This window comes from Lycorma delicatula, chromosome 7 (genome assembly GCF_047948215.1).
Source record: "Lycorma delicatula isolate Av1 chromosome 7, ASM4794821v1, whole genome shotgun sequence".
Lineage (NCBI taxonomy): Eukaryota > Metazoa > Arthropoda > Insecta > Hemiptera > Fulgoridae > Lycorma > Lycorma delicatula.
In genome coordinates, this window is record NC_134461.1 from 94,442,167 (window position 1) to 94,456,798 (window position 14,632).

The window sequence follows — 14,632 nt, forward strand, 5'->3', positions numbered from 1 at the left end:
TTTTTTTTACTAATGGAGTAAGGTTTCACCTTTGGGACTTGAGCATCACTTCAACACATATATAACAAAAATTGTTAGGTTGATTTAATCTCGAGGCATTTTGTAACTAATGACTAATTAAAAGAAATAAAGTTGTAAATATGTAATACACAATAATTCAGAACACAAAGCACTCATAATGATGTGTTTACTGGTTCATTACTATCTCATAACTGGCATCGTTCTGATGAATGTGTGCTACTCTAGATCACGTTTGTATTCGTCTATACACGTATGAACTTGCATAACAGTAGCAATGCTACCCTTTGAGTTAGCTCATTTGGTTCCATCATATTTACAATGCTGTAGGAGCTTTTACTTGACAATGGACAAATAGATGAAAAAACGTTTTAAAATATTAAAAAAAATTAAAATAACAACTGTAGGTGATGGAGAAATTTCTAATATATATTTGAAAACAGGGTAAAAAACTGCATTAAGTACACCTATTGATACTCGTGAGACAAAAATCACTTTTTGTCTCACAACAAATCAGTTGAGTTAATCTTTTGTGGATATGAGAGAATTAAATCACAGAAACACTTATTTTCTTTGAATAGAAGAAATATGTCACCATAGAGATGCCAGTTTATGTCTGCATATTTCTTGGTGAATAAATATGTGAATGTTTTTCAAGTTCTAATGATATTTCTGCCAGAAGACTATATGACTAGGATGAACCCCATCAGGTAGGTCTGGTCACTTGAAGTGTTTATTGTGTTAAGGTTATGATTTTAATTGTGTTTTTTTTATTATTTACTTTTATAGTATATTGATGGTTTCTTGTGCAGTATTTGGTATAGAGATTTGTTATAACAAAGGAGGAAAGCAGTTTTAATTTTGTTCTTAAATCGTTTTGTGTTCTTTATGTATAATATGAACTAGTAGTTTGTCTGAATGTCTGGTGAGACATACAGACAAAACATCACATACATTTTATAATATTTTTATGTAGTGTTAGGTTTATAGTATATTATTATTGTGGAGTTTGGTTTTAGAGTTTTTAAGTAGGTTAAGTTATATGTGATTGCATTTGGCTTCAGTTTAGTGGCAATTTATAATTCAGTATGTTTGTGAAATTAGATATTTGTTCAGCGAGTACAAATTCGACTGTATGTTAGCGTTAGGAAAGGGTCGTGAAGGTAAGGTCTTTGTCCAAGAAACTTAAGGTCTTCTGTTGTTATTTTATTTGGTAAAAAAAAATTTTTTTTTTTTAAACATTGTCTGAATTATGGTGAATTATATTTTGTATTATTTTATGTTATGCGTTTTTAATATAATAGTATGATATTAAAATTATACAATTAAATGTCTGATTTGTATCACAATCATCTTAAAATAAGAATTATATAAGTAGTTACAGTTTCTCATATAAAGTGCTTTATTCTAAGAGCCTAACTGAAATAATAGTTTGCTAATAATAGCAGATTAATATAAACATCAAACAAAGTTAATTTTTTTTTACTGTGTTTAGATTTTGGTTCAAGGTCGTGAAGGTTTGAACAGAGCAGTTGATGGTGACACAGTTGCTATTGAATTACTACCAGAATCAGAGTGGTCTATTCCTAGTGAACTTGTCTTGCAAGATGAAGAGATTGATTCAGGTTTGTGCTTGCTTGTTTGTTCATAATTTTGTATAATTGCATAAAAATTTAATTTTTACACATCCTATGTATAAATGCTCTGAAATGACTGGAAATTAGTAAAATTTCTATTGTACTCGATGAGTTATCCATTTCTTCAGAGTTTGATTGATTATAATTATATAGCATTAAAACTACTGTTTATTATTAAAATGTTTGATGTGCAGTTTATTTTTTGTGCTGTAGTGGCTACAGTTAAAGTGAAAATTTTTAAAGTCTTATCACAGATTTATCTGTATACATTTACTGTATTTGTGAACTTCAGGAGATTATGTTAATATTTTATGCATGCAAACTACCTTCTCTAATTAGAACAAAGTAAAGACTATTTTATTAGTGTAATGTTCAACTTACTGAATCAAGAAAGAATTAGATTAAATTGAGGATATGTTATTGACTCATTTATCTAAGAATAAAAATTGAACTGATTCATAGTAGATAAAAATATTAAATTGATCAAAATTTTTTTTTTTGACATACTGATTTTGATTTTCTTTTTTCAGGTGATGTTCTTGAAAGAGAAGAAGAAGAAGAATTGGGAAAAGCTAAGAAAAAAGATGTAGAGAAGCAGCCAACTGGCCGTGTTGTTGGTATTATAAGAAGAAAGTGGCGCCAATATTGTGGAATTCTACAAGAGAATCCTGTAAAAGGGGTAACTACCAAAATTCATTGTCAATTTTTTTCTTATATACTGAAACTGAATCCTTTATATTCTTTTAAACTTGTGAGTTATGTTTGAATCCACCATTTACTGGTTAGTATTTCTCTTAGACATGGCACTTTTTTTTTGTTTTGCCGTAATCAGATAAATATATTAAAATCGAGTCTAAATTTTCAAAGTAGCATAGATTTATTTTCATTTATTCCATATGCATATTGTGAAAAAATTAGACATTAAATACTGAAGTGTTAACTGCAGTAAGATTTCAATGGAATTGCTAGTCATCATAAATGTACATGGAGCTGGAAAGAGATGCAGCTATCAAGAGTAATCTTCTTTTTTTAATTAACAATGAGGTTGTAGTCTTTGTAATGTCATTGGAAATAAAGTGTACTGAAGGTAATTGAGGAAATCTTTTTTTTAATAACTAATTTTTTTTAGTCTTTATTATTATTATTATTATTGTCAAAAAAAAGTTAAAAGACATCAACTTAGACTATAAAATAGAATTGATATTTTTTATAAATCATAAATGGGACTTATCTACAAAGAAACTATCTTTCAATTTGATATCATGGTATATCATGGCATTTGCTTAGTAGTGCTATGCAGTAGAATTCTTCAGCATCTTTCTCACACTACTTTCTTGTGATTTTATCTTGTCATTTTTAGTTTATACACTAGTTTTGTGTAGTGCTCAAGGTGATATTTCCTTGAAAGGTAGTGAAAAAATGAAAAAAAAGGTATTGAAGAACAGCACCTTTTGTCTGGGTTAAATTCTGTTTTAAATCTGGAAAATTGTATTGTTATAATTTGCTAGCTTTTGGAATGATCAGGTGATTAAATCTGTTGAGAAAAATGTCTTGACAAGTGATAAAATTGCATATTATGATTTGGAAATCAGAGTGCTTTGATTGATTGATATGAATGAAAAAATCATTGCAGCAAGTTTTCCATATCACCAAGTTTTTGAAGCACATTACTGGTGATTCATAGCATCCTTTTTTTTTCTTTTAAGCAAAATTAAGTTTCTTTTCCTCATAGTTATACATTAATTATTTATATATATGTCTTGTATTTTTTTATTTGCAGTATGTTCGTCATATGTTTATACCTGCAGAACGAAAGATTCCAAAAATAAGAATTGAAACTAGACAAGCAAATATTCTTATGAAACAAAGAATCATTGTTGCTATTGATTCTTGGCCTCGTACTTCTAGATATCCAATAGTAAGTAATGAGTCTGCTTTCTTTTTGAATGGTTTTTGTTGAGCTATTTTTTTCTGCATAATTTGTTTGCTGTTTGTTATAAAATATCCAGTTGTATCATGTGGCTTTACATACAGTCACAGTTGTTAAAATGGCTTTCTTTGTAATAATATTTTATATCTGTTATTATTGATTTTTTTTACCAGCTGTTATAATAATTGATACTAAAGTATACATTGTTCCAATCCTGTTCTCTGAACTATTTTCATTAGTTCTATTAATTGCATGATTTAAGGAATTGGCTATCTCTTATTGTTGCCTTTTTATATTTAAACAATCATTTTTAAGAAAAAACCTACATTATTATTTTTTAATTAATTGATGAAAATGGAAAAATACTAATTTATTAATTGTTGAGCTTTAAAATGTGTTAGGTAAATTATCCTTGAGTACAGTAAAAACACCTTTTTTTTCTGTTAAGCTACATAATTAATTTCGAAACCTACTCTTTCCGTTGATTGTGTATTTGACATACAACGTTTTTTAATCTCCTTGGTGATATTTAATATGGTATATAAAAAAAACTAGCAATTCATTTTTTTAAGATATAGTCATTTTAAGTTCTACGTGTATTTTTATAATAAAATAATTACTTTTTATTGAAAAAAAATAATCAAAATTATGAATTCTCTTTTCATATTTTTATGGAAAAGTATTTATTTCTAATTTAATCACATTTTCCAATGTTTAAAGCCAGATTAATGCTTACAACTGTGGATTCTTCTTTGCCATGGCCTTTATGATATTAATATGTTTTGGAAAAAACAAGAAGAGGAAAGTGAATAAAAAAATAAAAAATATGAATAAAAAATACAACATTTATATAAAATATAAATAAAAAAATGCTTTCTGAACATCCTAAAAGCTCAAGATTGTAACTTCAGTAGCCTGGAGAAAGAAAAAATACAACATATGAATGTGTACAAGACATATACAAAAAAAAAAGTCCAATTTTTTGGGCATATTAGTGATTTTAGTCATATTCAGTAATTTCTTCATTACCATATTAAAGGAAAAACAATTATAATAATAAATTTTAATGTTACGATATAAATTTTTTTAATGAAATACAAAATTACTTGTTTGAGATTATGTTTAAAACTTTTAATATTAGTAACACAATTTCAAAAAATGTTTTCAACTTTTTAAAATTTGTGGCTTGTGTATCAGGGAGCTTTTTTAGTAATTATTCACAAAAATTGATTTTAAATAAATTAAAGTCAAAATAATTTTTTTTTCAGGAAAGGGTATTAAGTTATTTTAATGAATTTATTGTTAAACAGAATACATTTTGATCCTTAAAATGTTTTGGGGGCTCAAATTTAAGTGGAAGCATTTGGATAAAATTAATTTGTAATTCTCTAGGTGCTGATAATAAATTTTAAAAAAATAATGTTTTTAAATTGTTTTAAAATATGAAGATAATAATAAACAAGTAATAATTATAAATAAACTATAATTCTAAATAAACAAGTTGTACTTCTTTTACAAAGGGAGTGAAAACTTTTGGCTAATTTTTTTTTCATATTAGAGAGTAAGTAGACTAGCAAATATCAAAAAATTAAAATTTTTCTGTTTCAAATGCGATTGGTAACTTGAAAGATGGATTTAGATTTATAAATTTAGTAAAAAAATTTTTTTTAAATTAAAAAATATTTTTGTTACCACAGACTGTTAAAGAGGAATGGGTAACAAATTTTTAAAGTGATTTGAAGGGCTGTAGATGTGTAGATGTAAAAAACTCCCATTAACTCGCTTTTCTGAAGCAAGATATAGCTAAAAAAAAATAAATAGTCATTTTTTGAGGATATAAAATAAAATGTTTTGGTAATTTTTGATCTTGATTAAAAAAATCTTGAAATTTTGTAAAAAAGTTTTTGATAAAGTGCCTCAGCAAAGATTACAAATTTTATTTCAGCCAAAACACCCCCACCCCCTTTTCCAATTTTTGAAAAAATATTTTCTTTCCCTCAGAAGGTAGTACCTGCCAAGTTACTATTGAGTTTGAAGGAAATCAGTCAGCAGGGTGCAGAATTATAAGATCGATTGCAGGCCAACATATAAAGTATATATGAACAAACATCTAAAAAAAATAGATTTTTTGGATTTGGGAGCATTAAAATAAAAAAAAACACAGATGATTATTTATTTACAATTTATTTAAATCCTCTTTTTTCTTTTTTTTTTTTAATGTCTCCTTATGATGCAAGACTTAGAAAGTGACAAAGTTTTAAAAAAAATTATTTTACCAATCTATATTTTTTTCAGTTATAGCTCTAGCTGCAATAACAACATATACTGCTATAGCCAGGAAAGTAAAAAAGGAAACATTTGTCACAATTTAGCTGAGTTAAGATCTTATGAATTTTTCACTAACATGTTAGCTATTCATTTAAAAGTGGTCTACTGTTTCATTTGAACATTTGATTTCAGTTTACAAATGGTTTACAATTATAATGTGTAAGAAGTTAGCAGACTTCAGCAGAATGGAGGGGATTAGTTCTCACGTATGCATGATTTCTGACAAAGTTGTATCTCTGACTGCAGTTGTATGTTGGCAATAAAATGAATAATTTAAGAACTTGTGTTTGTTGTAGAAAATTATGCTATTAAACTTGTATGATTGTTCATTTGGGTACTTCTATAATCATACAATTCAGATGATGTAGCCTAGCCATTACCCATTCCTACTCTGTAAAGCAGAGATACTACTTTTGTTCTAAGGAAACCTTAGGAATGTTCACCTTTTCTCATGTGGCCCTTTATATTCTGCAACAAAAACAGTTTTTTTTTGCTGAAAATAATTATTAAAATGAATGCAATATTGTTGATCAGTAATGTGCAAAATCTGATCGTGTATTTGACATGCATCAATAATTTCTTGAAAAATGTAGTACACGTGACAAAAGGTTTCTTTTAGTAAAAACAATTACTTTCCCATTTCCATATCATCTAGGTCACATTTCTTATACAGAAGATTAAAATTAATTTTTCTATGAAATTCATGGGATTTGGGGAATGTACAAGGCATATTCATAAAGTAAGGGCTTTTAATTTATATTTAAATATTAGCAGGTCTGAACATAGTTTCACGCATGGAGGGCCATCAGTTACAAAGCCATTGCAGTTGTTGTTTTGATTTAGTAGTTGTTTGCCTGCCAGTGAATGCAGATTGCAATGTCTGCCACAATTGTTTCTCCCTACAATTGTGAAGTGTGTGCTGTGATTTGATTTATGTGTGCAAAAGGATCTTTGCTGCTGAAATTCATTGGTAGTTGTGCCTGGTGTATGGACAGTAATGAGTGATGGAAAGGTTAGATGATGGTGTGGAGACTTTAAAAATGGCCACACTAATGTGCATGACGAAGGAAGATTAGAGTGGCATGCCCAGTATTCAGACCAACAAAATCATTGAACAAGTGAACCGAAAACTGTGATGTGATCAGCGATTGAAGATTACTGCTCTGACTGATGAATTTCTGCATGTTGGACGCATCTCTATCTACACGATTAGCACAGAAAAGCTCGGCTATCACAAATTGTGTGCAAGGTAGGTACCAAAAATGCTCACCGACCAACACAAAGAGCAAAAAATGTGCAGTGGACAAGTGTTTTTGGACCACTATTGACAAGATGGAGATGATTTGTTTTCCCACATTGTTATGGGCGACGAGACATGGATATCCTACACCAACACAGAATTGAAACAATAGTCAATAAGGTGGTGCCATTCAAGTTACCCAAAACCAAAAAAGTTTAAGCAATCTCCATACTCGAGTCGAAAAATGTTGGCTGCCATCTTTTGGGATGAAAAGGGAATCATTTAGGTTGATTTTTCTGGAACATGGATCAACAATTACAGCTGACATGTACTGCGAAATGCTCACCAAACTGAGATATACGATCCAAAATTGATGATGTGGGAAACTGTCGTCCGGCGTAATTCTCCTTACTTAACCAAGAAGAAGATTCAAGATTTACATTGGAATTTTTTTGACCACCCTGCATATAGTTCTGACTTTGAACTTAGCAACTACTTCCTCTTCTTGCATTTGACAAAGTGGCTTGGTGGACAATGGTTTGAAAACGATGAGGAATTCAAGACTGCCGTTGTCAACTGGTTCAATTCTCAGGTGGTGAACTTCTAATCAAATGGGGTGGGGGGATTAAAGAAACTGGTGCAGTATTTTGAAAAGTGCTTAGAACTGAAAGGCAATTATGTGGAAAAGTGAAGTAGTTTTATAGTAAACTAAAACCATAAGTAAAAACCATTTCTCAAGAGTTAATTTTTTTAATAACCAAGTGGTCTTTATTAATATGACTCATAGTAAGGATTTTCTGGTGAATCCAAGATCCTTTCTTTTCTTTCGTTTTCCTGTTTAGCCTCCGGTAACTACCGTTTAGATAATTCTTCAGAGGATGAATGAGGATGATATGTATGAGTCTTGTACATTCTCAGTTTGACCATTCCTGAGATGTGTGGTTAATTGAAATCCAACCACCAAAGAACACTGGTATCCACGATCTAGTATTCAAATCCATGTAAAAATAACTGGCTTTACTAGGACTTGAACACTGTAACTCTCGACTTCCAAATCAGCTGATTTGGGAAGACCTGTTAACCACTAGACCAACCCAGTGGGTTGAATCCAAGATCCATTGAAACTGGATTTATATAAAAATAGTAATTATTTTTTATAAGCTTTTAAGCGAGTCTTACTAAGTTTCAATTAAATGAAACATTTTATACCACATCTAATCCGAGTGTAGATAGTACTCTGACTTTATTTTTAGGGTGGTAAAATTTCCTTTTTTTGCCAAAATGCATTCATTCCTAGTTTTATCTCATTTTATTGGACTAGATTCATACGTTTCATCTTCTCATTCATCCCTCAGAATGTTTATTTTATGTTTTAATTTTATAGTTAAAAAATTAAGAATTTTCTCTGTAGGTATATGTCCTTTGAGTAAATAAATAAAAATAGAAATTTTATGAGTAATGCATTGGTTGTTATTATTTTTATTAGGGGCATTTTGTTAGAGCACTTGGTAAAATTGGTGATAAGGATACAGAAAATGAAGTTTTGCTTCTTGAACATGATGTACCACACTGTAAATTTTCTGAAGCTGTTCTCAGTTTTCTTCCAAAGATGCCATGGTCCATCACTGAAGAGGTAAGCATTAAAGAGTGTTAATTGAATATTTCTATGTAATAAATTATTGTAATACATTGTCATTAAGAGGTAGAATAATTTATTTATAATAATTTTTATTTTTAAGTTTAATATTTTCAGAAATTTAAGAAATAGAAATTAAAAGTTATCGTTCATCTGATATAATGATATTATTGTTCATATGAATGAACAATATAAATTGAATAAAAACAACATTTTTTCATATTACCTGTAATAAATCTTTCGTAAATATGTTTGTCCAGAAAGAAAAGATTAACAAAAGATATTTAAGGATGAAGTCAAAGGTATTGACTTCATCAAAGGTATTTATGTTTTAACAATGAAGTAAGGTAGAAAAAAATGATAAAACCTGTTCTGTCTTAAAGTAAATTATACTCATGTAAAATCCATTTACCAAACTCTATAATTAAAGAAATAATGGCCTGAAAAAAGTTGAAAAGCGTACACATTCATTGAATTACTGTTAAATTATGTATCTGTAGAAGAAATTACAGATGTTACTAGGCTTCTACAGTTATAAGAGGATTTTTCTTGGACAAAGATATTTTGAAACCCACCAGATTAGTTTAATGGTTAAACTGATCATAGCAAAATCAGCTTCAAAGGCAACAGTTCTAAGTTTCGAGTCCTTGTAAAGGCAGTTGCTTTTATATACAAGGGCTGTTAAAAAAAGTAATGGTAATAATGACCCTGAGGAAAAATGTGTTGCAAAGGGTGGTAATACTGCATACCATCATGTATACTGTTTTAGCCATCTATAACAGTCAGTTTCAAGTCAAGTGGTGCAGTGAGTGGACCATTGGTGAAGATGTTATGAACCAGGTGACCTTCTACAAGTGGTATAGTGTTTAAGGATGTTAGAGAGAGCATTGCTGACAAGCTGTGCAAGAGGCGCCTTTCAACTTCTCACACCGAGGTTGTAAAGAATACAGCTGCCGCTACCATCTGCGAAGAATAATAAATTACTGTTAGGGAGCTTGTCACTTGTCTGGACATTTCAGTTGGCAGCCCATTTTTTATTTTGCCTGATGATTTTGGGCGACGCGTGTGTTGCAGATGGGTGCTGCGCCTGCTCACACTGGATCAAATGCAACATCGTGTCTGTATGTCAAGATCTGTTATTGTGATTTGGTGGGGAGAAGCAAATGAAGAAATGAATTGACTAATAACCGTAGATGAATCTTGGCTGTATCACTATGGTCCGGAACTGAAACAACAAAATTCTCAATGGAAAAAGGCACAGTCGCCACCTCTGAAAAAAGCAAAGATAATCACAGTGTCGATAAGGTTATGATGATAATCTTTGATTCCAAGGGTTTTTTGAGGGACAGCATGTTGAGGGCCAGGACAGCATGTTGTCTCTAGGAAAAAACGGCTGCACAAGAACTATACAAAATTTTACTGCATCATGATAACGTGCAGCCCCACGTCGCTCATACTGTAGTTGATTTATTGGATGCTCACAGCATCACAACTGTACCCCACCCACTGTACAGTCCAGATTTGGGCCCTTGCAACTTCTCTGAAGTCTAGTTTTTGCTCAGGGGACGGAAATTCAAGACCAATCACAGGCCATCAAAGCTGTGTAGGTGTGCTGCAAGGAGCTCGATAAAAATGGTTTGGCGTTCGTATTTAAAAAGTGGCAGGAACAGTGGGAAAAGTGTATTAGAACCAAGGGGGTAACTTTGAAAAACTGAATAATAATTTTTTTCTGTTGAGTTTTTATCGTTACTTTTTAAACAGCCTCCGTATATATGGTTTTGAATGCTAGACTGTGTATACCAGTGTTCTTTAGTGGATTTCAATTAACCAAACCTCTCAGGAGTGGTTGACCTAAGTCTTTTCCAGACTATATGTTTATCAGTGCATTTACACTTACGTTGCAGCTACATCAGGCTTGGCAAGCCAGTAACAATAATTGCATTTTCCTCTATACAAGCATTCAGACCTGGCAGTAGCTGGAAAACTGGATGAAGAAAACAACAAAGATAATTTGAAAAGTTTAGGCTACTGAAAAATTCTATACTATTGATTGTCAGTTATATATTGTTCAAATAATTTTAACAGCAGTTCCATTACTTTATAAGATGTAGGTTGAGTTGAGTGAAGAACGAAGTAAAAATTACTTGGTTAATAATAACAAACAAAATAGATATATAATCAGTTGGTTGTTGTGTTTTGATGCAATCAAGGTTGTTTTATATATAAGGACTTATAGTTACGCAAGAAGTTAGTTTGGACGTTATAAATTTTAGGAACAGACATGCATTGGTTGTTGAAATGTAGTTCATCAGACTGAGAATAAGTTAGGATAAGTTCATATATGTAAGTAGAACCAGATCATTGCAAAAGGTTTTGACATTAAACTCCCTTCAGAGTCTATTTCTTTTCTCATACAGAGGGGAGATATTGGTTTGTTGAGACTGCTTTCATTTATGTTCCTGTAAAAATCTGGTGCTTATCTGGTGGTGTATTGAGATTATATTTTTTTATTTGAAAAATTTGAAATTTTTATTTATTCTCATTTCATTCTGTTGAAATAGATGTAAATATTTTTTTCAGTCCTGATTATTATTTATCATTATCTAATAAGAAAAATGAATATTTCTTATCTTATCTGTTTATAAAATAATATTTTACTTTTTACCTAAGGAGAATTTCAGTTTTTTAATTTGTTATAAATTTTGTTAAACATTTATTAATTTAATATCACTAAAAGATAGTAAAGTTTAATTTAATAGGCTTATGCTCTGAATTTCAACACAAATTTGAATATATTTAAATATTTGACAGAGTTATTTAATGCAATTTTTTCTGGGGCTTTCAGTTTGCCCATGCCATGGTGGCCCTCCTGGCATTCCTATTGTTTCCTGCATAACTTCCTGTTTCCTATATATAATAGTAATTATTATAATAATTTTCTGCAAAATTATAATAATAACTAGAACAATTGTATAGAGGAATAATACTTTTCTTGAAATAGTTAAAACTGGAAATCAACATTTCCTTTTATATATGCTTTAATGATGAATCTATTCTTGGGGAGGTCGTTAACTTGGGCTCTGAATTCCATTCTGGCCTATAAATATCCATGATGATAATTATAAAATAATTTTACCTCTAATTACTAAGGCTTTAAATTTTCTTAGTGGTCTTTTAAATTGTAATGAGAAAAGGTAAAGTACGGAAAACAATACAGACGAATTAGATGTGTTTTCTCATTAATTAACAGTAAGAAACATTGAGATTAGTGGGTGAGGGAAAATACTTAGAGTTAGAAGACCTAGTATTTGAGCTAAACAAGAGGTTGAACAATTTAACAACTGAAATTGAAGTATTAATTAATAATGAAGAAGAATAATTAGCTTGAAGAATGAGTGATTTGGACAATCTATTGAAAATTAGTGAAGATAATGAAAAATTGATTGTTATAGAAACAAATGGTCTTGTGAATTTCAGATATTAATGGATTTGAATGGTCATAATGATTCTGACAAGAATTGTTTTTCTGATTCTTTTTGCAATGTTCAGTTGTATAATAGTGTCGAATTTTCCGAGAATAAAATTCAGGATCAAGAAGGGCCTGTTAACGACAATGTTTTATGTAACAAAAGCTCTATTCAGATGGTGATTGTAGTGGCTGCCAATCAGGGTCTTAATTTATCTAGAATTTTGGATGAATATCTTCACTCTCTGTATAAAGTACATGGATTTGTTTATCTTGCAGCCAAGGCCAGTAATATTTATGATTCTATCGGAAGGATTCATAAGCTGTCGCATTTGAAATTTAATGACACTATTGTTCTTCGTGGCAGTAATGATTCCATACACTTTTTAGATAAAGCTAGAATTACTCATTTTATTGAGGTTTGGGAGAGCTTAGTGGTGAATTGCATTAATGTAAACTATTGTAGCAACCATACTTAATAGATATGATATACTGCGTAATTCTAAAATAAATAAATTAATCAAGACTCCTAATATTAAACTATTTAATTTAAGTCAATTATTTGGTTTCAAACTAATAAATTTGTGAAGAACTGAAAGCTGGTTTCAAACAAGACATGGAATGCATTTAAATTTGTTAGGTAAAAGATTGATGGCCAGGAAGATTGAGAATTTGTATTGTGTAGTCGTAAAAATACTGTGATAATGGACTGATGCTAGAAATGCCTAATAGTAATACATGTATAGCAAGCAAGATATACAGTGAAGGTGTAAATCACTCTGGATAACAACACTCTTTATGCTATTAACGAAATAGGCTTTGGTACATCTATCTGTGGTGCGGCTGGGTCAGTTCTTGATTTAACGGATTGCAATTCTTATTTTGTTGGTTTCAGCCTCATTTCTACAAGGGTAAAAATAAAGAGAAATAAACTTTTTGATGTATTAAAATTAGACTGTGATGTGTTGCCTGTGGATTGTGTTTTAGACTAGGATCTCAAGAGGGTAAAGTTGAAGTGATCCGCCTTTTTTTTGATAACACTGTGATGAATGGTGACTAATAGTTGTAATGTTAAGGTCAATTTGCACCATCAAGACACCTAAAAAAATGTTGAAAGTAATTATCAGTATGTAGTAAAATAATAACTTTCTGAGTGTTCATTTTAATTCTCAAAGTTTTAAGTGTAAATTTAGTGATACTGAGGAGTTTTGTTCATATTACAAGCCTGATGATGTGTTGTGTTTAAATGAGCTCTTTCTCAGGCTGAAAAAAAGTTAAGTTCCATAAGTACATGTACTTGCTAGCTCCTACTGTCAGAAGGGATATGTAAAGAGTGGCTGTTTTGCTTAAGGCTCAACTGTTTGATGTTATTGACTTGGGTGATTAATGCATTGATAAAGATTTTCAAACCTGTGGTCTTTATCTTTTGTATGAAAATAATATTGTAAATATCTCAATTATCATTTCTATGCTGGAGCTCGTGATGTTTTTCATTTTCAGCTAAGAGTTGTGTTTGGCTGATCTTATAAAAAATTAGCTTAATGCTGCAAATTACTAATTATTGATTTGAATGAATCTACCAGGGATACTAGACTTATGTGCAGCTTGCTCAGGTCCTTTAACTTGTATTATACTAGCCTTGCTCCCACTAGAAGAAACTCTTGCCTTGATTATATTATTACTACTTTTAAATCTAGTTATAGTGCATTTGTTAATCAGTTGTTTCTTTCTGATTATGATACCATATTTTTGCATCTATCACAAATTGTGGATAAGAAATGTTTTGAGCTATCTTCACTTAGTAATTTATCTGATTGTTCAACATTCTGTTATTTATATTGAGAGACTAAGTGTTGCTGATTATGAGCGAGGTAAATTTGACTTCTTTTCTGCTATTAAATGCTGAAAGTTTGGCTTGTATGTCTTTTCTTAGGGGTTTTTATGAAGTGGAAGGTCTCTTTATTTTTTCTCTTCAAAAAAAATGTGTTTCGGCTAACATAAGGAAGACTGAAAAATGATATACTATCAGATGGGCAATCAAGGATAAAATGATTTATTTAATCTCTTTAAAAGTATGCAGTCTGTTTTAAAAATAATTATGTGCAATTAAAAAAGCTCAAAGTGGAACAAAAATTAGCAAAGAAAGTATGTGAAACTTACATTTCTGGTGCTGCTAACAAATTTGATGCTGCGTTGCAGATAAAGAAAGAAAGAATGAATGTAACTATACTAAAGTTAATGGAATTGTAATTAGTTCTGATGAGTTCAATTTTTATGGTATCAATCACGTTAACATGATTACTTCCAAGAGTGAAGGTCATGTTAATGACAATGATAGAGGGATAATTTGTGAATTTGACTGGAAGCCTGTAAGTAA

At 30.3% G+C, this 14,632-nt stretch overlaps 1 protein-coding gene across 1 annotated transcript in view; it reads left to right on the forward strand.

Moving 5' to 3' along the window:
- Dis3 (exosome complex exonuclease RRP44-like protein Dis3) overlaps positions 1-14,632 on the forward strand; it is a 72,516-nt gene that overhangs the window by 17,548 nt on the left and 40,336 nt on the right. The window contains exons 6-9 of the mRNA XM_075371633.1: positions 1,514-1,643; positions 2,186-2,334; positions 3,436-3,573; positions 8,640-8,786. Coding sequence (XP_075227748.1) covers positions 1,514-1,643; positions 2,186-2,334; positions 3,436-3,573; positions 8,640-8,786 — 564 coding nt within the window. The remainder of the gene's footprint in view (positions 1-1,513; positions 1,644-2,185; positions 2,335-3,435; positions 3,574-8,639; positions 8,787-14,632) is intronic.